Genomic DNA, 26,968 nt, shown 5'->3' on the forward strand with positions numbered 1-26,968 from the left:
AGGCGTCAGTACCCGCCATAACCTAGATTTGCAAATAACATTGCAAAAGTAAGTACTCATCACGTAGAAAACAAGGCTAAAGGCTAAACTCAAGAATAAAACCTTAGCCTATCACATCAAGCACTCAATCTATCCAGATCAATTCACAACCAAGGCTCTGATACCACCTGTGACGACCCCACCTCCCTCTAAGGCGTACCAAAGGGTTCGGCGGACCGCCTGCCCAGCTCTCGCCAGGACTCACTCACGAGCTCATGCGAATCACGTACATACGCATTCATGAACCATAAATAACATCCACGATTCAAGCTTATAATATACATGGATAGGAAACATGGTACAAAGTCTCGATATACTCAAACTAGTCAAAACGTATACAATCCAAGTACAAAACAATCCATTCGAGGGATAGCGCGAGTACAAGTCAAAATTCAAAACAAAATCAAGAACAACTAGACTACGCTAGCCTTTACACGTCTCATGCTTCACTCGTACCCCTGTAAGGAAAACAAACTAACGGGATGAGCCAAAACTCAGTGAAATTCCCAAATATCAAATTGATCAACAAATCAAGTGATAACAAAGTAATAATGAAATAGCGAGCAAACAAGTCAAATCAGAAAAATAGTACTTCAGCTAGCCAAGTAATATCAGGTTCACATTCACATGTAAGGATACAACAACCCATATCACGGCTCCATTCCAGCTTGGTCAAGTGGTAGTTGACACTCCGTCAACTTTCAAGTAATATCAAGTCCAAATAAAAACTCCACTACACGCCAATCTCCGTCCATCAATCAACCCCCTTTTCCGAGCCCGCACGCCACATGAAACACGGGTGGTAATACTCGAGTATACCGTTTAGTCGAGGAGATGACACTCCACTCGACATTTCAAGTGACCCAGGGTTTGTTATGTAATCGACCAGGCCCTTGCCGGCTCGACTCGATTAACTAGCCACAGGGTTTCTGGAATTCCAAGCAAGACATATCTCAAGTGCATGTAAAGCAAGTCAAGTATAATCAATAGCAAGAACAAGTCATATTAGGGCAAGTGCGGTAAAGTACACCCTTGCCCTATCATTCATTTTCATGTAATCATACAAGTCAAGTAAGGAACACATGTATCAAGTACAATCGGATATTTGGAAGCACTCACCAAAATATAGCGCTTCAAGTATTCACGTTCAATTATACTCCAGGCTTGGAGTCCAGATCTGCGATAAAAATTCAGTTTGAGAACTTTGAAACACGAATAGGATTCGAAACTTAAACGTTCCGTTCATTAAGAATCGACCAATTGAAATTCATTTGGAAGACATTCGTGAAACACTTGCTCGCTTTTCAAATCGTAAGGTTTTGTAGCATATATACTCGAAAACAACACTTGAGTTGAAAGTACAAGGAAAACAAGTTTACATTGGCCCTTATGTCTTTTCCTCAAGGGTACAAGTTCAACTAGGTTTTAACATATAACCCTCGATTCAAGATAGCCAAAGTCCTAGATGGCTCAAGTACTAGTCGTCTCAACTCGACCCAAGTCGCAAGGTATTTCTATAGCCCTCGAGCGTAAATTCGGGCAGCATGCCCTTTGTGTTTACCTAATTTCCAGCCATTTATGGCTTCATTCTTACTCAATCCAATCCAACATTGTACACTAAACAAATCCATAACACAAATTCAGTTCAATAGCCATTCCATAGGCTCACAACAACACACAAACAAAGATTAAGCTAATTTCAAGTGCGGAAATGCAATTACAAAAGACAGATTTGACGGGTTTTGCGGAAATAACATATCCGAGGCTACGCTTATCGGATTGATACACAGCTTATACCATTTCGAAGCTAAGACGAAGGCCTACAACTTTCATGAAGGTCACTTAGTCAAATTTTCAATGTAACCTGATCAAATTCCCAACTCACATAACCTGGTTTCAACTATTCGGCTAATCGACCACACTGCATTCAGGTGACCATATCTCAGTCTACCAAGGTCCGTTTAAGGCGTTCTTGGTGGCGTTACAAAGCTAAGACAGGGCACTGAAACTTTCATGTTTTGGTGAAAGGCTAAATCCAAACGGATTATAGTGAATAAACTCAACCAAAAGGACTAAACTGTCCACGCGGAACTCTGGAAAGTGACCTAGATCAGCAAGGGTATTTTCATCTTTTCACAAGCTGCGTTGCTCCGATTGAGCTGAATTTTGTGGGCAGCTATAAAATACCATTCTCTACAACTTTCATGTTTTGACCTAAGGCCAATTCGGCCTCTAACATGAGGCTACAAAACCGGACAGAATGGGGAAAATTTTTCCAGAAATCTGGAATTTGTTGATTTCAATGCAACCTTTCTTGATTTCTTACTTCCAACACTACCAAAACTCCTTATATAATCTTATATACAACATATATCAATCATACATCAAGTTTGGCAGCAATTCCCCCCAAACCCTAACTCATATGTCCACAAGAAAACAACCCCCAAGACATGCTACAACCGTTATTCATCACCAACTTGAGTTGCTAAGCTAATTTACACAAGATTGAAAGTAAGAATTAGAGAAATCAGCATCCTTACCTTGATTAGTGTCCACCAAGTGAAACCCTAGCTTTCGCTTTCAAAATCTCACCAACACTTCACTAACTAAACACTCAAAGGTGAGTTTAATCGGTTTATTTTCTTTGTTTTCTTACTTTGTAGATGGAAATCAAGATGTAGGATGGCTGTCTTTCTTGCTCTCTCTCTCCCTCTCTTGTTCGGCCAAGCACAGAAAAAATGAAGAGGAAAGGTGCAAAATTTGGAGATAAGAAGAAAGACTAACTCTTGGTCAAGCGCCACCTGTCGCCACCACCACCTTTCATTTTTCTCTTTCTTTTCCTTGTTATTCTAGCCTTAGAATTCGGTCAAACCTAGCTGAAAATAAGAGGATATTTTGCTGAAGTATCAATAAGCTTGTATGGTAAGAAAGTGGTGGTCAAGTGGTGCGTTCAATCGGTAGTGCGCGGGACCCGTCGGTTTGCGCCGTTTTTCTTAAAAACACACGTACTAGGGTTTTTACTTCCTATTCACTAACCTTATATCATTGCCCCTAATCACATTTTATTTCTCACTTAAAAGTCACTTTTAACCACCAAATTTGATCCTTGCTCCATACCAAAAATTCATCCGGCGGAAAAACACGAAAACCCTAATTTTGCTCCAATCTTGAAACCAAAAGTGAAACCCTACTTTTTAGGTTTATTTATTCTTATTGTAGAACAAATGGGGTAGTAGGGCTTTAGTAGATCATAATTTCAAATAAAAGGCATTTTTGAGGAAAAATATAAGAAATTTGCGGGTCCTCACAGAATGCACAGAAATGGAACAGAAAGGTCTGTACTCTATACATTGATAAATCCAGTACCTCAACTTTTGAGACTTGAGAGTGTACAATAAAAACATGCATAAAAAGTTTTTGAAAGTCAACCAGCTACGCTAGGCGACAAAGTTTGTTGCGAGGCTCTTCCACCTCCTCCTTTAAAACGCAGGCCCCGTTTGAAAACTCATTTTTCTACAAAAAAAAAATTCAGAAAAGAGCAATTAGAATGGTAGTTGAGCATCTCTAATCTGATCTGAAACCTGAAGAATAATGGGAAGAGCCCCTTGCTGTGAGAAAGTGGGCATAAAGAGAGGGAGGTGGACGGCTGAAGAGATGAAATCTTGACCAAGTACATTCAAGCCAACGGAGAAGGTTCCTGGAGGTCACTACCAAAGAACGCAGGTACCCCTGTGTACATGATACTGCTATCTTCGTTCACAAACAATTTCACCAAGTTATAGTTATTTGAGTTCTCCATTATTATCATATCAGCAACAAGGCCTGCCCTTGAGTATGGAATTAATACCTTTTTTGTGTCCATTTTGATCGCTTGAAGGACTACTTAGATGTGGGAAGAGTTGCAGATTGAGATGGATCAACTACTTGAGGTCTGACTTGAAGCCACACCCTTGGATCAACTAATTTATTTATAATCTGTATAATCTCAATATAGTAGTTTATATGCAAGAGAGCATGAAAAGAAATTATACTGATTACCCGATGTGGCTCGTTTGTGTTTAGATTTGGACTTCTTGTCTTTAACATCTCCAACTAGCAAATTAGCAATTGGATTGCCCATTCCTGGATGATATATGAAGCTGCCATGAGGTCCTTGGCCGTTGTAGTCTTTGTATATTCATTGTTGCTTTGAATTGGCTGGGAGTGGGGTCTGGAATATGTTCTTTGCTTTCCGTTCATCTTTTGGCGATGCCGCTGTGTGTGGTGGCTGACTATTCCCCCTTGTATGATGAGAAAAAGACAGAGACAGACAGGATTATGTGATGTCCTCTTCGGAGTTGGGAAGGAGGAATAAATGAAAAAGGAAAAGGGTGTGGCTCCGGTGATAAATATACCTTTATGTGATGATCTCTAATCTGTTTTGTCAGCTAATTGCAGAAGATTAAATCAATGTGACAATTATACCCTGTTGGTCCATAGAAATTGAGTAAAATGCAGTGAAAAGTCCTACATTGGAAGTAAAAAACTAGTTCAAGGACTAAATTGGTTAAAATATTTCATTAAAGACGAAATTGATTTAAGTGAAAATGTTTAAGGACCGAATTGGCGAAATTCCCTTTTTCTAAAATATTTTTACATTAATAATAGGAGTATGACTAATCATCATACTTTTACATTAATTATAACAACAGTACTTATGAAAAGTTACACTAGTATAAATCAAAGTAATTATTGAATAAGATAAGTTATACTCACTAATAACAAAATACATTACATAAGGATATTTTAGAAAAATTAAAATTAACTAAAATTTTCATTTGAATAGTGAATTATAATTTGAGATGGATGAAAAGAAGAAAGCAAGACTACTGAAGTGGAATGGAGGGAGTATCATAAGAGACATAGCTTTTCTTTTTTTTTTTTTTTTTTTTGGAACATAAGAGACATAGTTAGCAAGCCATATCCTTTACCATCCTGAAAAAATGCCAAACTCAAAAGCTTTAAAAAAAAACTTTTAATACTATTCAAGTTCCATCTTCCCCCTCAAATGGCTTTGCTTCTTTAAAGCATTCCGTCATTTGGACATCTTCAAAGAAGCTTTTACTGATTTCTCTGCATTGTGCTGATCCAATTTTAATTTAGAAAGCTTAGGGTCTTGAATTGCTTCTTCCAATCTATACCGTGGAGAGCTTGACTCGATCAAAGCCTTGACCACGAAACCAATCTAACCAAAAATTCAAAAAAAAAAAAGGAAAAAAATTCGTAAATAATATGCATATATCTGAATTTATTCAAATGTAATTCTTGTAGAAAACAATCTATACCATTGCAGTTGTGAAAAACATCGTAGTGATCAAGAACCAAAATGATGTAAGAAGTTCAAGTCGAGATTCTCTAAACAACTCGATTAGCTTCACTACCACTCTAATCCCAACCTTTAGTAACAAAATAAAAGGAAAGAATTTAGTTTCAATTAGACCCCAAAAAACCAAAAGAAGAAAAGCTACAAAAAATTCATTACCACAACACCTAGCACATGTATGGAAAAATAGGTAAGTGAATTAAGTAAGTGAATTATTAAGCAAGCGAATTAAGCCTTTTCATTAGCTGGATAACATTTTCTGCAGTAGATTTTAGTAAACTCTCAAAAGGACTGCAGGGTTTCATTTGTTTTATTAAGCGATGCGAAAACTGCCTTTTCATCTCCTACCACTACAACAGAATTGGCCATTTGCGGCACATAGCTAATTTGCCGCAATAAAGTGGTATTATTTTGATTATGCTGAAATATTGACCCTGTACTTGGCTTTTTGTGGCAAATTAATGTCACAATTAAATTCCACCACTAATTGCGCAACTAAACGATGTCGTTGTTGTGAGCTATCCAAGCATTAAACGAATAATTGCTGAATCATATTCATGACAAGTAATCTTTCCATTTTCTCAGTCCTTCCACTTCTTCTCCCCTCTCAATTTTTCTAAATTTCTTCTATAGTCCGAGAACTCTATGCCCCAAATTTCTCTTCCGAAAACTTTCGATTTTGCCTCTGCTCATCCCTAATTTCTCACTCTATCTCTCCATTTCTCATCAAACAGGTAATTACTTAATCCTTTAGTAGATTGACACTAGATGTTTTTACAATTAATATCGATGACGAGAAGCAGCAATAGCACCTGAAGCATTGTTTTATCAAAGACGATGCCATGTTCTATCAAAATTGGTGCACTTTCTTGTTCTTCCGTTCTTATCCAAGTCTCCACCGATGAAACCAATCTAATTTGAGCGAAATTTTTGAAGCTGGATTAACTTTGAAACTCGTGGACGAGTTAATGAAGCAAGCTGGATTAATTGAAATTTATGAATCTGGTTTAATTTTAAAACTCATGGACGAGTTGATGAAGAAATCTAGATTAATTCAGTAATCTCTTCTTTTAATTTTTTTTATTTCATTATTTTAGCTCCATTGGTGATTTTTGCTCTCAATCTTTATTCAGTTGAGGTTTGTTTCCCAACCTTAGAAGATCCTTCTGATGATGCCCTAGTCACAGAGTTCAAATCAAGGAAAGAAATCTCTTTTTTTCGCCATCATTTTTAGTTTATGTGCTTCCTTTACTTTTCATTCGTTAATGGATTTTATAAAAATCATGTTATTACAGATTCTATTTTGCCATTATTGAAATATTTCTTGAATACTGGCAAATTTTCATTCTAGTCCCTTGACCTTTGCAACTGGGTCATCTATTTTCATCTCCCGATTCTACATAATTCATAATTTGTAATTTGTATAATTTATAAATTGGTTGGAGAATAAGATTTTGGGTTCAATTTGATGGTTTTGATGCTGGATGCTTATAAAATTTCAGTTGATGATATGTTGCGGTTGTCAGTGATGTATGTTATTTGGAAATTTCATCTCCTGGCTCTGGTTGGTAATTCTGTTTTCCCTATCTCCATTGCCTGGTATGATTGTTAGTCAGTTGAAAAGGACTTTTTTGTACTCAAGTCGTTTCAAGAACCATTCCATGTATACTGCAGTTGCTAGGCCTTTTTTCTTAGTTCTAGAGTCCCCCTGGTGGCTAGTAAGTTCAGAGACAATTCAGTAAATAGACTTCTTTCTATTAAGAATTGTTATTTCAGTATTCTAGCTCTGCTATGTGATTTGTGTATGAGACTGCAAGAAATCTTGTATCATCAAAATTTTTTACTAACTTCATTATAAAAAGAAAATTCCATTTTCGCCATTAGAGGAGGATCCATGAAGTCATCCACTACAGCCCTAAGAAGCAAGAAACTGGTGTTGCTTATCAAATAGCGTTAATCACAATACTCCCCTTAAGATTTAATCTGTTTTGCACTTTACTCCCTAACATTATTTTTCTCGTTTTATTCCCTAAACCATTAGTCAAGTTTAACCTCGTATGATAGAAATGTCAAAAAGACATTTATACCTCTAGAGGTTAACTCCAATAAATCTCCTATACCTTTAGGTATAGCATATTTTGCACTTTATCCTCTAATATCATTTTTCTCTTAATTTCACTGTTTGTCCCTAAAACCACTCAAGATAGATAATATTTAAAATATCATTATATGTAACATAATAATGAAAATGGATAACTTCAAAAATCTCACTCGAGGTTCCTGAAAATTGCAGACAGCTCCTCTCTAATTTGAATAATTACACTTGCACCCCTTGTTATCATGTTTCTTGTAACACAAAAATCCATTTGGCTGACATCAGCCAAAAATACCCAATGAATATCTTAGAACGCCCCAGCACGCTACTCCTCTTTTTCTTTTTTTTTTTTCCCTAAAGAAAAAGCCATGAATCTTAAGCCAACATGGGTGTCCAGATCCTTTTGCTCATCAGTGTCATCACATTTAACCTATAAACAACACAAGCATCCCTTGCTGCCTCCTCCTAAGAATCATTGAAATAGGCAGGAGCTTCAACAACATCTTTTTTTCCCTATCATCCCAAGGTAAGCCTGGTAATCTCCTTCATCTTGCAGAGGATCGAGGATTATGGAGGAAATCTCCTCAGCCACAAATTGATTCTTCTCATTCTTATAGTTGACTTGCAATCACGAATTTATCATCAGAGACAGCAATGATCTTGAATGGCCATAATTCCATTTCACTTTGAACAAATAAAATGCTGAATATTTCCAAGGAAAAGTCTGAAGTAACGAGCGTTATAGTAACGAAATTATTTTTACCTGATATAACAGGTAAAAACACTTTTAGTGACCATTTGATTACCTGTTGTACTGGTCATCTGAATAAAATAGTACCTAAAAATATGGTTAGTAAGTTTTACATTAAAAATAGTAAGTTAACTCAAGAAATTAGTAACTTTTATGTCTCAAAAAGTAAATTTGAGGAAATATGGAACTTATTTTTTTTTAAAGTAAATAACTACTCTATATCTAAAACTTACTTTTTGGAGAGTAAGTTTAGTTCAAATAATAGTAAGTTTTTATAGACTAATAGTAAATATTATTGATAGAATAGTAAATTTGGTTAATCATCAAAACTTACTATTTTATGGCATAAATTTACTATTTTACTTAAAGAAACTTATATGGAACAAGTATTAGGAAGTTTATTTGAAATAATGCTAAGATTTTTTATTAATAATTGAAACTTAGTATTATAGTTAGTAATTACTCGTAATGTAAATGTATGATACACAATTGTACGTATCATTTATAAATGTTATATGTTTTAACCATTTTAAATAAACTATGAAAACTTTTTTTTGCATATGACCTTATAAAATATGTAAGAATAATTTGTCATATTATAAATTTTGAATTATTTTTGAATTTGTGAAAGGTTAAAAAGTTTGGATGACAGTAAAAAAAAAATCTTTCGAATTATATATAGAATTGCACTTATCTATACATCACAATTTCCATATATGGACACCGATGAATATAATAAAATGGTACGCAATTTTCATATATTAATGCCTATGAATTTAATAAAATGGTAAAATCTTAATAAATTTATTTTCTGGGTCACAAGTATAAAAATTAAAGTTGTATTAACATAGCATAATCTTTGAAAATTATAGTAAAATTACCCATATGTTAAGTTCTGTGACTTTCAAACATACTTTGTATCATTTACATTATGGATTTGTATCCATATGTTTTCTATCAAACTCTTTTTTTTATTGGCAAATGGTAAGTAAATTATTATAAAAGGGCATTTTATAATAATCATAATTTTTAATAGATGAATTTTATGTAAATTGTTAAAATTATGAATTCACAAACGACTAAATCTGACTACTTTATGGCACATATTAGTCTAAACGACTAAAAAATTACTGTAATCATGTGCATGTTGATTGTTGAATTGAAATTTCCTTTATTACTAGTACAAGTTCTTCTAAGGTACTAAAAATTAATCATTAGTAAAACATCTTATCGTTATTTCAAATAAATTCCCTAACACTAGTTTGAAATATGTTTTAAAGTAAAATAGTACATGTGTCTCATAAATCAGTAAGTTTTGATTATTAATCAATTTTACCATGTTATTAGTAAGAATTACTATTTATGTATTAAAACTTACTATTACTTGAATTAAACTTACACTATAAAAAGTAAGTTTGGGATATAAAAGTTACTAATTTATTCCAATTTACATTTTGAAGTATAAAAGTTACTAATTTATTACTGTTAACTTACTATTTTAGATGGATAACTTACTTTCTTATTTTTAAGTGTTATCCTATTTAGGTGGATAGGCCTATCACAAGATCAAATCGCCGCTAAAAGTAAATAAAAAATAAATCGAAAATGGTCATATAAGTGTTATCCTATTTATGTTTCAAAAAGTAAATCGAAATAAAAATGAAAGTTACTTTTTTTAAAAATTAAATTACTACTCTACATTCGAAACTTAGTTTTGTGGGGAGTAAGTTTAGTTCAAGTAATAGTAAGTTTTTATAGATTAATAGTAAATCTTGTTGATTGGTTAATCATCACAACTTACTAGTTTGTGGCATAAATTTACTATATTACTTAAAGAAACTTATATGAAACAAGTATTAGAAAGTTTATTTAAACTAGTGCTAAGATTTTTTTATTAATGGTTGAAACTTAATATTATAGTTAGTAGTTGTTGGTAACATAAATGTATAATAATGATTGTATGTTTCATTCATAAATGTTTTGCGTTTTAAGCATTTTAATAAATGTATGTATCATTTATAAATGTTACGTGTTTTAATAAATTTATTTTCTAGCTCACAAGTATAAAAGGTAAAGTGATCGTATCTAATGTAGCGTAATCTTTTAAAATTATAGTAAATTTACCCATATATTAAGTTTCGTGAGTTTCAAATATATTTCGTATCATTCACAATATGGATTTACATGCACATTTTTTATGAAACTTGCTTTTAATTGGCAAATAGTATGTAAATTATTATAAATGTCATTTTATAATAATCATAATTTTTATAGGTGAATGGTATATAAACTGCTAAAATTGTCAATTTATAAATTATCAAATCTTACTACTTTATGGCATATATTAGTCTAATCAACTAAAAAATTACCGTAATTAAGTGCACGTTGGTTGTTGATTTGAAATTTGCACCAAGGTCACTATTTCGATATTACTACAGCAAGTTTTTCTAATCAAAGTAAAACAAAGTCAAATATCTTTTCCTTTTGTATGCAGTATTTATGTTTCGTAAAAAATTAGTAAACCATGATTACATTTCATAATTTGTAATGAAATTAGTAACATTTTCTAAATAAATTGGAATAATTTGTAAAATATATTTTTTTTTACCAATATAGTTAGGGGTGGCAATCGGGTCCAAATCGTATTGGTGTGTCGGGTTGAGATCGGGTATAATAGAAAACCCGGTGACCCGAACTTGACTTGCCAACTCGAAATGGGTCTAGATATCTGACCCGAATCCAAAAATTTCATGTTGGTGGGTTGATAAGTCAACTCGAATGACCCGGAACTTAATTTTAATTTATTAATTTACCACTGTAATTTCTAATAAAATCAATTTTGCACAATTTTGATTACATAAGCAAGTAATAAAAATTTAAATAAATAATCCCAAACCGAGTCTAAAATAAATTAAAACACTGTAAAAGTGTTTTATCCCAAAGAAAATGGGAAGAAAGGATGATGGCATAACTATAAATGTGAGCAACTATATGCATATCACACCATGAGTTTAGTTTTTATTTGTTCAAAACATCGGTAATTTATTCGTTAGTAGATATAAAATGCATATTATTTTTCTACAAATGGAAAATACACTTTCATATATACTAACCATTAACAGAATATGTATTTTAAACACAATCAATTGAACTCATATTTCGTTTGTTTAGCTATCATTTATTTTGTTACTTAGGTTGAATATTTACATTTGAATAGAGTATTGATATCCGGACTTCATATGTTTTTGAAATTTTATAATTTCGGTAAAATTTTGCAGTGCAAATAACAAAATAACGAACCTGACCTTACAACTACTTCAATATATTTTGATGCCGATAGATATGGAGGAAACATTGAGATGTGTGAGAAGGTTCATTAAAAAATGTTTAAAATTTATGCATTTTTCTTGGGTTTTAAACTAATTTTTATTAAGTAATTGGCTTCCTAAACTATACATGTTCTTGCAGATATTTGTGCCAATAAATGAAGATAATCAACACTAGTATTGCACACTAGTTGACTTTGTTAAAAAGAAAGTTTACATACTGGATTCGTTGCCTAATTCAACAAAGGTCCATCTAATTCAAATTGGCCAACAAGTCACTAGAAAATAGGATTTCACCTCCTTACATTGAAATGCAATGCTGGATTTAAAGTTTCCATGCAACGTGTTCTTCCACCTAAGGCCTTAAATATTGGAATTCCAGCCTAATTATAATGAACCACACTTGCAGCAACTAGATTAATCTGAAAGAAGCAACAGCCGGTAGAGAATCAGAGCATATCATCATAAGGAAAATCAATCATTTGATGCTTACATCGGCTTATGTCTCTATTGCTTGTCCAGGTTCATGCATGCAGTTTGAATGTTTAACCACTAACAAAAATAGCAACCTGAGATATAGGTATCATTTACTAGCTTTTAATAATTGATACTTACGCATCAAAATTAAGCTGGCAGGACACTAGATATAGCTGTCTAAGCATGACAAGATTACATGGCCAAGAACTGAATTTAGAGCACAAAGACTTTGGCTTCAGAAATCTGAAGCAATCAAAAGGCTAGTAACTTGATTTGAGAATTTGATCACCAGCATCAAGGGCTCTGATATCACTATCAAAAGCTTCAGTTTGGATTGAAATTTCTGGTTTACAAACCCAAGAGCACTTGGATGCTAACAATATCTGAAATTTGATCACCAAACTTTTTTCCAAACAAGCTGAAATTATTCACATTAAAACAAGTAAACACCAGAAATTGCAAACTAAGGAGATTATGTTCAGATTTACAATCAAAATGCATTAAACTACCTTCGAAGAAACTTAAATCATCCTAAAAGCTTTGAGCAAAGACGTGCAAAAACATTTGTACTCTCTCAAGAATAAAATTCCTTAATGGTCTTGGCTGAAATCTGGTTCATTCACTACAAAACCATCACAAAATTTGTATTAAAAAAAGGCCACAACAACACATAATCATAGCAAATGAATAACATAAAACTTAGGCGTGAAAAAGGAAAAATGTACCTGAATACTTTTCGTTCCTAACAAGCTAGTGTTTTGTACATAACTTTGGATTAATGAAGGATTGCATGCCCACATTAATGCCTATACAAATGCATTATCCGTACCGAAGATTTAACTGCTGGAAATAAGCCAACACCTTTGTCGATGAGAAACATGCTTAATGTTTGAGGGCCAATTTGAAACAATGTTCTTGTTCTTCCGCTCGTTTTCTCTTTTTTCTATTTTTCCCTAAACTTTTCTGTCTCGTGTGGGATTTTTTAGTCTGTAGCTGCAGTAGTTAGAGAAGAAAAGTATTATGGAGCGAAGGCAATCATGAATATATGGGAGCCCCGAGTTGACAGAAACCCAATGAATTTAGCTCATCTCAGCTTTGGATTACAGGAGGCTCTTGCGATTCAGATTTAAACGTCATTGAAGCAGGGTGGCATGTAAGTTTTTAACGAAGCATAGTTGTTCACATGATCACAACTCTTTCAAGTAGTGCAAACTTATAACGATAGGCACTCAATGAACATCCATTAGTGAACTTAATTTACACCAAAACTATCGTATGAATACGTACGTTCATATTTATTTGTACTCTTTTATTTCAACATTGTCCATGTTTAATTTTAATTTATTTTTTTAAAGAAACTATCACATAAAACCACTTTTATTAGGGCACCTATTACACACGCCTTTTTTTATTTTCTTCAAAATAGCAAATATAAAATGATCACTTAATCATTCTATTAATTTCTTTGTGTGTCTTAATTGGACGACAACAGGTTTTTTTCCAGAATTATATGGAGATAAAAGAACAAGTTTTTTCATTTATTGGACTGTAAGCATCCCACATTTGTTGATAGTTTAAAATTAAATTAATCACTTTCTCTCGAGTCCTCAGAATGCAGCTAAAATATGACATCATGTATTTATCGGTCTATCTTCCATCCAACAATGAACAGAGGAATAATTTTCGATCAACAGGATGCTACAACTTGCTCTGTCCAGGCTTTGCTCAAACCAGAAATGAATATACATTGATCTTTATGTCCTGCTCCTTGATATTATTAGGTTGGTTTAGTATTTGAAATATCATCTCCCTTTTAGTGATCCCTCTTATTTCTGAAATCTTAACTGCTTACATTTGGAAACTGTTCTATGAATTTTCTCTCCTTTCCTGACTGAAGAAGAGGGAAGATGTGATTCTACAAAATCTACATATATCATAGGATGGTAATAAGAATTGCTTCTGCAACACAGATTTACAAGAGTAATAATGGCCAAATTTCCGTGGCATTGCAGACGTTACAATGGAGTAAAAAATTCAAGAGGCTGATAATAAATTTCCATAGATGGCCAAATTTCCGTGGCATTGCAGACGTTAACATGGAGTAAAAAATTCAAGAGGCGGATAATAAATTTCCATAGAAACAACAGATTCGCAACAATGATTCTAGATCAGTTCAGTTCAATAACATCTGCTCTATCAAGCGTATCAACTTAGAATTCCAAAATGGGAGAAATCTCTCTTGCTTGAAGAATTCAAGTTATAAAGCTCATGTTGAGTTACTAATATATTAGTAATTCTCACCCGCACAGAGTAGCAATCACAACATACAAATTTCTCTTTGACATTTCACCAAACATCTTATATGCATTCACAAATTAATCACATTTAACTTAAACGCCTGGTCTCAAGTCCTTTCCTAGATGTTTCACATGGCTATTAAGCATATTTTACCCGTAGACAATCAAAACTACAACAATTTCCTAGATGTTTCAACGGACATTTTCGGCCCCAAAATTGCAGTAAAATCTTCAAATTCTCAGCCTTGATTTCCCAAGAAAATCTTGACAAACAAAACAAATGAAATATAAATAAATTACAGCAATATAATCAAACGATTTCAAGAGAACATGATGATCTAACCTCGTCACTGCTATTTTTTATATGCTTTTTGGCTGGCTACCACCGTCGCTAACCCTTTTGTTGTGTCTGCATATGGCAGCACTCAAACCCAACCGAACGATGAGAAAGGATAGAGGGAAAGTGTGAACTAAAGATGAAAATTTTGAAGTGAGAAGATTTATTCAATTGTAACAAAGAGAAAGTGTGAACCAAAGTGGAAACCTTTGCCTGGGAATTCAATCGTATCATTGGAACTGAGAACTGAATAAGAAGAAGGTAGATGACTTTAAAGAGAAAGGTGATACCCAAAACTGTTTTCAGGACCCCAAAACCGTTTTTTTTTACTTAAATATGTACATTTTTTACTTTTTGTATTAGTAAGTTTAATTTAAACATAAGTAAATTTTGTCAAATAATAAGTAAATTAAATTACTCAAGGTGTAAATTTCTGTTTCTGACTAAAACTTATCTCTCAGGCATATACTTACTAGTTTTAATTAAAAACTTACTAAAGTTAATATTAATTATTTTAATATAATATTTAAAAAGTCGTCAAAAGATTTGATCTGTCACTAAAGGTAATAGAAACCAATAATAGCAGGTTTCCCTAATATCGTTACCATAACTATAGGCACTGTAGCACTGTCCATTTCCCAAATTAGTATCTGCGCATATATATCTTTCATATTTTGCAGTTTGTTAGTACACGAATATCAACATAATGCATTCCATAACTGACAATCCCTTGCCAATACCAACTTGAAATCATCAAACAAAATTTTTGAGCTTCATTTTAATCATATGAGATTGATGGCCACCTAACTCTTCAAATACCAATCATCTACAAATTCCTCGGGCATACTTATCGCATGTCTATGTGGCCAGAGGCACTATTATTGATATCAAAGCGCATCCCATCTATTCATCACCGTCACTGCTAGGTATGAAGTTCCTCTGCTGTATTACTACCACCACCATATTCAATTACTAAAGCAACCCTCCACATAAATCTACCATCACCTCACTGACCTTAAACCCAAATCGAAGAAACTGTTATTTTTGTCCCTAGAATATATATTTCATATCTGCAAACACTATAATAAAGGATATGGCAAACGATGCTAGATGGTAGAGGGATTTTAGGGATTAAAGGGAGGGAGAAATTATAGACGTGAGGACACTTAAGATGCCCACTAAATGGATATGAAGGAGAAGAGAGATAAAAATGGACATAAGAAGGGGAAAAGGTTATTGGTGGGTCTGAGTAAAGGAGACCGAAACAGAGACATAGGCAGAGAATGGATTGCATAGCAGTAATTGGGGTGGTAAGAAGTGGGGATTGAAAAAGGAGGGAAGGAGAAAGTAGGTAGCTAATTATAAGAAAAGCGCAACCATATGCACATTCATAAAGAGGAATCGACAACATTCAAGCATTTTTAGATTTTTAATAATAATTTTTCAATAACAATTTTTTTTTATTTTTTCCATTATTACATGAAATTGCCAAGATATTTCTATCAATCTAAAAAATTATAATTTTGGGATGAATTTAGTTAAGAGCATATCTATAAATTTATTATTCTTTCATTAATGTATTCGGAATGTTGATTTTTTATACATTATTTGCCCTGGATGTTATAAAATAGTGGAGTTGATTAACGATTTTAGTGACAAATTGGAAAAAAATGATGTTAAGGGATAAAGTACAAAATAAGATAGGGTAATTGGGGAAAGGGGAAGGGTTGGGTTTGGTGGTAAGATGGAAGGGATTGTAAGGAGGAGGTCTTGGATTCAAGACCTCCTACTTATTTTGTTTTTTAAAAAAAAAGCCAGGAAAATTACCGCATTTAACTATTAAGGGTATAAATGTCTTTTATCATTACCATTACATAATGTTAGAGTCAACTAACGGTTCAGGGGATAAAGTAAAAGAAAAAAATAACATTAGAAGATAAAGTAAAAAAATAGATATATATATATATATATATCTTAGAGGGAGTTTTTATAATTTTTTGTCAATCTAGGGGAAGTTTTTATAATTAATCCAATCAAATATGCACAATCGTGACTGGTATGTTTAATTAAATGATAAAGAATTAGAAATCCTCTTTGTCCATATTTATTTGACCAAGCACATGGTTTGAGAGTAGTTCATTTATATGATCCATGACTCTTGACAAACTTTACCAACGTTACCATGTAGACAATGGAACTTTTAAAAGAATATTCTGACTAAAAAAGAATCCATAATATGCTATTTAAGCTTATAAATTGGGTCAACGGCAAAGGAACTTGCAGAGGCCCCATCCTGGGTCTAGACATGTGGCAACCCTGGCCTGGTCGAGTTGGGCCTCGACCTCAGGCCCCTGGCAACCATCCTGAGCCGTATCGTCACTAGGGCTCCAGAAGGGGCCAGGAGACCATCCCGCAGAGGTCGGAGGAGATCCCCCTCGGCGCGGGATAAGGGCTATCCCGGGCAAGTCCCGAAACGTACGGAGGTCGGACTCTCGAACAGGTATAAATGGTAATGCTCACCACCTACACAAGGTACGCTCACTATTGGCACATTACTTCCGGCCGCTTTACTCCCCATAAAACTTCATTCACCAGAGAGCTAACTTGACCGTCGGAGTGCCCTCGGGGACGACCTCGGGGCTCTCTTGTTAGATCACTCTCATATCTGTCTTGCAGGCTTGGAACCAGCTCTTCCCATCAGCACGCCGAGCTCGTCAGGTCAACTCGGTCCGGGGAAGCTCAGCGCTTCTTCAGTTGGCGCCGTCTGTGGGAACGTAAGGTAATCAAGACTGTGTTGATGGCGAGAACGCGATCCAAGCGAACGATAGAGAACATCGACCCTGGAGCCGGCGAAGGATCCCAACGAATGGATGCCGAGGCGGCTCGGGGCGCCGGGGGCTCAGCCCTCTCAGGGGAGCGGAGGCAGCAGATCTTCCAGTTCGTGATGGAGAACCTCCCCATGCTGGAAGACATTATCCGGCAGGCGAAGGAAGGAGAGGGGGCTGGAGGCGCGCAGACCTCCAAGGCGAAGGCAAAGAAGAAGGAATCACTTCTCGACCCCTCGGAGGATGAGTCACGGGACCAGCCCCCTAGGAGGAAGCGGCTGCGGACTCCCCCTCGTCCACGGGCCTCGGTGGTCGGTGACAGCGAGAGATACTCCCGCGACCGGTCCGCGGGGAGCCGTCCAAGAGACCCCTTCCCCCGAAAACCCACGCGGAACGGGCTTGAGCGTTCTCCTGTTCGGTCTGTTAAGAGCCGGCCTCGCGACCCCCCTCAGTGGAAACCTGTCCGAGATGAACTTGACCAGATCCTGCGGCTACAATTGTACGAGGACAACTACACGACCTCGCGCTTCCCCCGAGAGATAGAGGATTACCCACTACCCCGGAGGTTCAACATCCCGAGCATTAAGATGTATGACGCTTCAACCGACTCGGAAGACCACCTCTCGGTCTTCCTGACGCACATGCGTCTGCAAACAGCCTCGGATAAGATCCGCTGCAAGACCTTCCCCATGTTCCTGAAGGGGAAGGCTCGGCTCTGGTTCCAAAGTCTGGCACCAGGGTCTATCCGGAGTTTCCCCGAACTGGCCAAACAGTTCGTAGCCCAGTTTGTTTCGTCGAAAACTTACTCGAAGAATGTGACTCACCTAATGGCTATCAGGCAGAGGCCCGACGAATCCCTGAGGAATTTCATGACCCGTTTCAACGCGGAGAGTTTACAGGTTAGGGACAAAGACGAAAAGGTAGTCATGGCCGCCTTCGTGAATGGGCTCAGGGTAGAGGAGCTCTTCTACAAGCTGGCCGAGAAGCCTCCTGGAAATCTGGAGGAGCTCCTGACCAGGGCGCACGCGCCCGTTAATGCGGAGGAGGCGGGCCGTCTGAAAAAAGAGTCAGATCGAGAGCTCGGAGATCGGAGAGGACGGGGAAACCCCCCCGAGATCAAGGATGGTCCGACCAAGAAAAACGTCTTTGACCGGCTCTCGAGGGAGAAAGTTCCTGCTCTGCCACCACTCCCGGAGAAAGGCTGCACCCCCTTGACTCAACCCAGGGCCCAAATCTTGGCTGTCATGGAGGCGGAAGGCCTGGGAGGTCGTCCGTCCAAGATGGGAATACCCCGGAACAAAAGGAACCCGGACCGGTACTGCGCTTTCCATCGCGACGTTGGGCACGACACGGAGGGGTGCTGGGCCTTGCGGAAGGAGATTGAAGATCTGGTCCAACCCGGCTTCTTGGGACGGTTCGTGCGGCAAGGTCGCCCCGGCCAGGAGCCCGGGCGCACCTACCGCAGAGATCGGGTTGAGAGCTGGCATCGCGACCGCCCTGAGCAGCGTGACGCACTCCGGGGCCACTCTCCCGACCGGGACACCCAGAACCTAGCGGGGGTGATAAACACCATTGCTGGGGGCCCTACGGGGGGACAGCCAGGTAGCTCGGAAGAACCGGCGACCTCCCCCGAGGGGGATGACTCCTTGAAACGCTTACGCATGGACGAGTAGATCACTTTCGGATCGAGGGATGCAGTTCCTCTAGCGTCCGGAAACCACGAGGCCATCGTGATAGACATTGTCACCAACAACTACCGGGTGAAGAAGGTGTACGTCGACCAGGGGAGTGCGGTCGACATTATGTTTTACCGAGTGTTCAAGGAGCTCGGCTTGGAGGACGGACAGCTGACCCCGGTTCGGACACCTCTGATGGGATTCACCGGACCACCCATCAACTCGGAGGGGATGATCACCCTGATGGTCACGGTAGGGCAGGCTCCCAAATGCCGGACCATCCCTGTCAATTTCGTGGTGGTCAAGCAACAATTCCCGTACAACGTGTTCCTGGGTCGGTCTGCCTTGAACGCTCTCCGAGCTATCCCCTCAACGCTCCACCTCAGCGTCAAATTCCCCACTCCGAAAGGGATAGCCGAGGTGCGCGGTGATCCAGAGGTGGCCAGATCTTGCTACTTGGCTATGCTTCAAGGACGGGAGAAGGTGGTCGCCCAGACGACCTGTCTGGAGCCCTACATTCCAGGGGAGGAAGCCCGGCAGCTGGGAACCCAGGACGAGATCAAAGAGTTCTCCTTGAGGGAAGACTGGCCCGACCAGGTGATCCGCATAGGCGCGCTGTTACCCCCTGAGGAGAAGGAGGGTTTGAAGGCCCTGTTAAGGGAATACTCCCAGGTCTTCGCCTGGACAGTTGAAGACATGTCCGGGATTCCGCCCGACCTGGCAGTCCACCACCTCAACGTAGATCTCTGCTTCAAGCCGGTGAAGCAGAAAAAGAGGAGATTCGCCCCAGAAAGGAATGAGGTGATCAAGAAAGAGGTCGGAAAACTGCTAGAGACTAAGATCATCCTGGAGGTCTACTACCCGACCTGGTTGACCAACCCGGTATTGGTTAAGAAGGAGGATCAGACCTGGAGGATGTGCGTGGATTTCACAGATCTCAATAAAACCTGCCTTTTTCTCTACAGAGAATTGACAGGTTAGTAGATTCTACTGTGGATTTTGATGTTTTGTATTTTTTGGATGCCTTCAAGGGGTACCACCAGATAGAGATGGCTGAGGAGAACCGGGAAAAGACCTCCTTCATCACCGAGGAAGGAACCTACTGCTACCGGACTATGCCGTTTGGCCTGAAGAACGCGGGAGCGACCTACCAGCGTCTGGTCAACAAACTGTTCCAGAATCAGATCGACAGGAACATGGAGGTCTATGTGGATGACATGATCGTCAAGAGCCGAACTGATTAGCAGCTCATCCTTGACCTGAGGGACGTCCTGGGCATCCTGCGGGAGAGCCGGATGCGAATGAACCCGAAGAAATGTACCTTCGGGGTCAGGTCGGGAAGGTTCTTGGGATTCTTGGTGTCTCGAGAAGGGATCCGGCCGGACAAGCTCCAGGCTATCATAGACATGGCCCCCCCAAGGAGCGTAAGGGAGGTCCAGCGGCTCACAGGAAGGATGGCCGCCCTGAACAGATTCTTCTCGCGTTCCGCCATTCGGGGGCTGCCCTTCTTCAGAATCCTGAAAGCTCCCAAGGACTTTCAATGGACTGAAGAGTGCCAGAAAGCCTTCGCCGACCTTAAGGCCTATCTGGTTGAGTTGCCCACTTTGACCGCCTCGGAGCAGGGGGAGACTTTGTTCCTGTATCTGTCCACTTGCAACGAGGTCGTCAGCCTGGTCTTGGTGCGGGAGGGCGGGGGGGTTCAGAGGCCGGTATACTACGTCAGCTGTGCTTTACAAGGGCCGGAGACACGGTACACGCCGGCTGAAAAGCTGGTCCTTGCTTTGGTGCACGCGGCCCGAAAACTCCGGCCCTACTTTCAAGCTCACAGCATCATCGTCGTGACTGATCAGCCCCTACGACAGATACTTACAAGATCCGAGGTCTCGTGCAGGATGACCAAGTGGGCCGTCGAGCTAGTTGAGCACGACATTGGTTATTGGCCCCGCACTGCTATTAAGGCTCAGGTCTTGGCAGACTTCCTTGCTGAGAGGGCTAGCTTGGCCATGACCGGGCAGAACTCTCCGCCCAGTGAGGCGCGGTCGGGAGAATCTTGGATTCTGTTCGTGGACGGGGCCTCCAGCAAGGAAGGAAGCGGAGTCGGCCAGCTGCTTATCTCGCCGATCGGGGAGGAGCTGACCTACGCTTTTCGATTTGACTTCCCCGTATTCAACAATGAAGCCGAGTACGAGAACCTGCTCACAGGATTGCGAATAGCCCACCAGATGGGTATAACCACGATCAAAGTCAGGAGCGACTCCCAACTCGTCCTCCTCCAAGTCCGCGGGGAATACCAAGCCAATGAGGATGTCATGAGGAAATACTTGGCCAAGGTACAGGAGGCAATCGCCCTATTCGACACTTTTGAAATCGAGCGGGTGCCGAGATCACAAAACAAGCGTGCGGATGCCCTGTCGAAACTGGCGTGCTCCTCGTTTGCGCACCTGAACAAGGAAGTCTTGGTAGAGTTGGTCAAACAGAAAAGTATCGACCAAGTCCAGGTTTTGGCTATAGATAGCCCGGCCACCTGGATGACTCCTCTTATCGACTTTCTCAGCTCGGGTGTCCTGCCCGGGGACAAGACAGAAGCTTGCCAGCTTCAATTCAGAGCTGCTAAGTACGCCTATGTCGGGGGAACCCTCTACAGGAGGTCGTATCTGTCCCCCTGGCTAAAATGCGTGACTCCAGAAGAGAGCAACTACGTCCTTCGTGAAATTCACGAGGGCTTGTGTGCGGCCCATGTGGGGTCCCGAGTACTGGCCAAAAAGTGCCTTCTCCTGGCTACTATTGGCCATCGGTGTTCCAAGATGCCGCGGCCCTGGTACAGAAATGCCAAGTTTGCCAGGTGCACGCCCCACTGTGCCACCAACCAGCCCGGGAAATAGTTCCCATCCACAGTCCCTGGCCTTTCGCCCAGTGGGGGATAGATCTCCTGGGCCCTTTCCCCCGAGCCCCGGGAAGATACGAGCACCTCGTCGTAGCCATCGACTACTTCACGAAATGGATGGAAGCGGAGTCTCTGGCCACTATCTCTGGGAGAGCAATTCAAAAATTCTTCTGGAGGAACATAGTCTGCCGCTTCGGGATCCCGCATGTCTTAATATCCGACAACGGGGGGCAGTTCACCGACAACCCCTTCAAGAACTGGTGTGCCGAGCTCAGGATCAACCAGCACTTCACATCGGTCGGTCATCCCCAGGCCAACGGCCTGGTGAAAAATGCTAACCGAACCGTTCTCCAAGGACTAAAAACTAGGATAGAACTGGACCAATCTAACTGGTTAGATGAACTCCCCAGTGTCCTCTGGACTTACCGCACTACGCTCCGGACGGCCACCCACGAGATCCCGTTCTCTCTGACTTACGGGGTAGAGGCGGTGGTACCCGCAGAGATCAATCTCCCCTCGCCTCGGACACAGAACTTTGTTGCGTTATCCAACGAGGAAGAGCTGAGGTGTAGCTTGGACATGCTGGAGGCCAAGCGTGAGGAAGCAGCGATACAGATGGCTAAGTAGAAGAGCCAGCTCGCCCGCTATCATAACGTCAAAGTGAGGAACATACAGTATCGGCCGGGGGACCTCGTCTTAAGGAAAAACTCGGTCAGCCGAGCTCATAACTCTAACAAGCTCGACCCGAACTGGGAGGGGTCCTACAAGGTCCTGGAGGCGAGCCGAGCTGGTTATTGCAAGCTTGCGAAACTAGATGGAACAGAGGTACCCCGCACTTGGCACTACTCGAATCTGCGACTGTTCATAGGGTAGGTTAGACCAGGGTGCTTGACTGTCTGTTCTTCGAAATCCGAATTTCAATTTTATTATTATTCAATAAAATTCGACTTTCAAGTTTTAAATTCATTGTGATTGTTCGCCCTTTAAGTCCAACCTATGCACTAGCACACTCAGCGCTCCCACGCTAAATGTCCTAGTGGGGGGTTGGGGGGCTTGAATGGGTAATGGATCGAACGCACGCCTTAAAGAGTTTTTGAGTGCTCGACCCCGAGAGGTCGGCACGGCTTGAAACCCTAGAATCTGAGGGTTCAGCGTTCGACCCAGGAGGTCGACGGGAATGCCTTTAAAGTGTGGTGTTCGATCCCAAGAGACCGGCACGACTTAAAGCTGCAAAGTGTATGATCGACCCAGGAGGTCGGTACGGCTTCAAAGTTTGGACTGTACGCTTGAGGTCGGCACAGAGATCCGAAAGTTCGACGGAGCTCGACCCCAAGAGGTCGGCACGAATGGATGCTCGACCCCGGGAGGCCGGCGCGTCTCGAGGCTTTGAAATCTGGAAACCCGACGCTCGGCTCCAAGAGGTCGGCGCGACGTGAACTATTTTGGGTTTTGTAGGATTCGGAGGTTCGACGCTCGACCCAAGAGGTCGGCAAGAATATCCTTAAAGTTTGGTGCTCGGCTCCCAAGAGGCTGGCGCGTCGCCCTGATGGGTCTATTTGGTGCTCGACCCGGGAGGTCGACACATGGTTTTGATAGTCTGATTGACTTGGACAATTTAACTGTCAGATTAACAAGAGTATATACTTGGTACTCGACCCAGGAGGTCGGCACATGGCTTTGGTTGTTAGAGTTGGGCGCATGCGAGAACTGCAAGGTAATTTCCTTCGAGTTTTATATATGCATTCAAAGCCTACCTATTACAAAGCTTCCGAGTCGACATAAGGTAATTTCCTTCGGGTTCCGTGCATGCATTCAAAACCTATCTATTACAAAGCCTACCGAGCTCTAAAAGGAGGAGGACTTAGCCGCGTACAGCTCGGACCCTCTTCTTCTTGCGAGTAATTTTCTGGGAGCAGGGGCTGAAGGTACACCTTAAACATGTTGAGAGACGTATGGTGAAGGCTATTCAGAAAGATAGCTGGGGAGGCCTTGGGGCAGGGGACCCACCCATTCCGGATGGACCTTCAAGAGCATTTTCAACTGGAGCATGGACACATCCTTACAAGAAGATGGAAAGGATTTCTGGAGTGGTCGTTGCCTAGGCTACCGGCTCCTTCTCGGGAGCCCTGCCAGGAGCGTCGTGCTCTTGCAGGGGGAGCTCCTCCAGGTCGACTCCCACATCGCTCCTGCCTGTTAGCTCCTTCAGGGCATGCCTCTTGCAATACCTCTCGAAGAGCCAGTCTACCCTCTCCTCGGCAGCAGGATTGTACTCCTTGAACGCGGCCAAGTCGAAGCCAGGCAGGCCGAGCCCCTTGACCCGGTCCAGGGCTCGCGTGAAGCCGATCTGGAGGATGGGCTGGTTGAGGAGAGCGACGTCCTCGGCAAACTGTTGGGAGGAGATGAACTCCCGAATAGCCTTCTTCCGCTCCCGGCTAACGGTGTCGGTGAGCTCGATGGCGTGGTCCTTCCTCAACTTGGCCACGCCGGCCTTCTCCTGGTCGAGCTCCGACCTAGTAGAGGCGAGTTGGACCTGGTCTGCTTCCAACTCCTTCTCGGCCTGGCCCAACTTGGCCTTAAGGGAGTCCGCCTCTTTGAGGGCTTGGGTAAGCTTCTACTCTGTCTCCTGATTCTTCTTTTGCAATTTCTCCAAGTCGGGAGACAGTTCGGAGAAGCGGGTTGCCAAGGCAGCACCGGCGGCGTTGACTTGAGGAGGAAGGGGAGCAAGTCAGTACGTTACGCTATCCAACCAAAACGCAGAGGCACAACTGGCCCAAGGGATAGGGAACTTACTTGGGCCTGCGCGGTGTAATATGCGTCCAGGAGGTCGGAGGGGTTGGCCAGCTCCATCCACCTCCTGTCGCGCGGGAGGACCGAGCCCGCAATCAGCTCGCGAGCCACCTTGGGAAACTGGATTCGGTCGTTGATGGAGAGCCTCCAAGACGGACAGAAGTGGCGGGGATCGTACATAGTTGAGGCCTGACCCGGCTTCAGGAGGGCTATGTGGCGAAAGTGCCACAAGCTCGGGGGAGGCGACTCCCGAGCATGCTCTACCGCGGAGCCAACGCCCAGGTGGACTGGTCCTCCCGGTGTCAGCGGGAGGGGAGGGGGTTGAGTTGAGACCAGCGCGAGCTTCTTCCCGGGTTGGGAGGGCTCGTCCTCTCGACCCCTCTTTTGCCCGACTGCCTTCTTGGAGGGGAAAGAGGTGTTCTGCGCTTCACTCTGGTGGGCTTGGCCGCCCCATGGGGTCGCAGCCGCCCCAGGAGCCTCCTTGGCAGCCTCTGACTGAGGGGTGGGGGTGACCTCCACCGTAGGTGCGCCCAGCAGTTTGGAAAGCCTCCTCACTGCGACAAACATCTCCAGGTCAGTAAAGACAGGTCAATACCAAAAGTCATAATATGCACATACGTAAAAGCAACGAGCTGCAGGGACAGAGTCAGCGTTACAGGCATCGAGGTCGGTTTCGGAGGCCGCTACCTCTCCAGAGGACCCGGACAACGTTCCCGTCAGCCCGGCTGCAGAAATCTGCTCGGTGGAGAACTTGGTGGCATGGAGCTTCACCTTAAAGCTCACCAACTGGATAAGAGTCTCTGAGTCCAGGTCCTCCGGGTAGGGATCGGATTTGACCTCTCCGACCTTCCACACGGTGGCGTCAAAACCGATGGATTTGACAAAGAAAAATCCCCTTTCCAGTTCTTGATGGAAGTGGGGAACCCGTAGAACAGGTCCTGGATGCCCTTATCCCCCCGACCTTGGTTCCCAGTCCGGCGGGAGAAATAATACCACCCAAGAAGGGAGAACTTGAGGATGTAAGTAGCTCGGAAGAGGGAGAGAGAGTATGGGATGGAGCAGATTTGGCAGTAGATCAGGAACCCTATGATGATCCTGATCGAGTTAGGGTAAACTTGGGTGATCCTGAGCCCCCAATAGCTCAAGATCTCAGCCAGGGCTGAAAGGATTGGTAGTCGGAGCCCCCCAAGCAGCTGCTCGTTGTAGATGGCTACAAAACCAGGGGGAGGTCGGCTGGCTCGGTCGTTGGGCTCGGCAGCCCTTGGCTCAAAGGCCGGAGGGATGGAGAAGGACCCGACCAGCTCGGCCACCGCCTCGAGTGAGATGGTGATCTTCGTGGTCGGGGCGACCGAAGTCAAGCTCGGCATCGTTCTCCTGCTCGGGGGAAGGAGTCCCCTCGGAGGAGTCCCTATCCTCCCCAGTTCCCCCCTGGGCTTCGCTGGGAGAGTCCTGCGGGGACTTGGGGAAGGGAACGGAGGTGGCCTGTTGCTCGATGAGGGCATCAAGCTCGGCCGCCTCCTCCAGGGCTCGAGCAGAAGGGGAATGAGTGGAAGGAGAGCTCATGATGGCTATGGGCCCGAGGAGGTCGGGATTGGAAGCGGAAGAAGAAAAAAGAGGAGGGGGTGAAGACGAAGATGAAGATGCAGATGGGGAGGAAGACGAAGAAATGACAATTTGGGGGGCTCTACGCCGGGAAGGGATCCGAGGTGCGGTGGAAGTGACGACGGAATGATCCGACATAAAAAGCAGAGAACGCCTAAGGAAGAGGAAAAAGTGAAGGGGGAAAGGAAAAGACTTACTGATGACCGGAGCAAAAAAAAGATGAGGGAGTCGCCGGAGTCTGGGCACAGAGAGACGGAAGCCTTGTTACTGGAAAATGGAAATGCGCGAAGAAAGGAGAAAATGGCAAATGGAATCGGTTAAAGTTCGATGACTCCCATTTATAGGGGGTAAAATGGGAGGAAAACGGTTGCTTGAATTCGAACCGTCCCATGTGAACGCATTTAATGATGGTACGGAAGCCGATAGGGTGTGACAGCTGAAAGGACGTGGGCGCGGTTTCCCTATGACAGCACTGTACCGGAGGTGACCTTGGCAGAGTAGTACGCGGCG

At 41.8% G+C, this 26,968-nt stretch overlaps 1 protein-coding gene and 1 long non-coding RNA gene across 2 annotated transcripts; both read left to right on the forward strand.

Annotated features, from left to right (window-relative positions):
- Positions 1–3,618: 3,618 nt before the first annotated feature.
- On the forward strand, positions 3,619–4,204 carry LOC113691414 (uncharacterized). Its single transcript, XR_003448698.2, has 2 exons — positions 3,619–3,762; positions 3,917–4,204. It is a non-coding gene; the product is annotated as an uncharacterized lncRNA (long non-coding RNA).
- A 16,282-nt stretch (positions 4,205–20,486) lies between these two features.
- Positions 20,487–22,067, forward strand: LOC140008871 (uncharacterized). The gene has a single exon (XM_072053774.1). The coding sequence runs from the start codon at positions 20,487–20,489 to the stop codon at positions 22,065–22,067; it is 1,581 nt and encodes a 526-aa protein (XP_071909875.1).
- The last annotated feature ends 4,901 nt before the right edge of the window (positions 22,068–26,968 follow it).

The sequence above is a fragment of the Coffea arabica genome, chromosome 6c (assembly GCF_036785885.1).
Source record: "Coffea arabica cultivar ET-39 chromosome 6c, Coffea Arabica ET-39 HiFi, whole genome shotgun sequence".
NCBI lineage: Eukaryota > Viridiplantae > Streptophyta > Magnoliopsida > Gentianales > Rubiaceae > Coffea > Coffea arabica.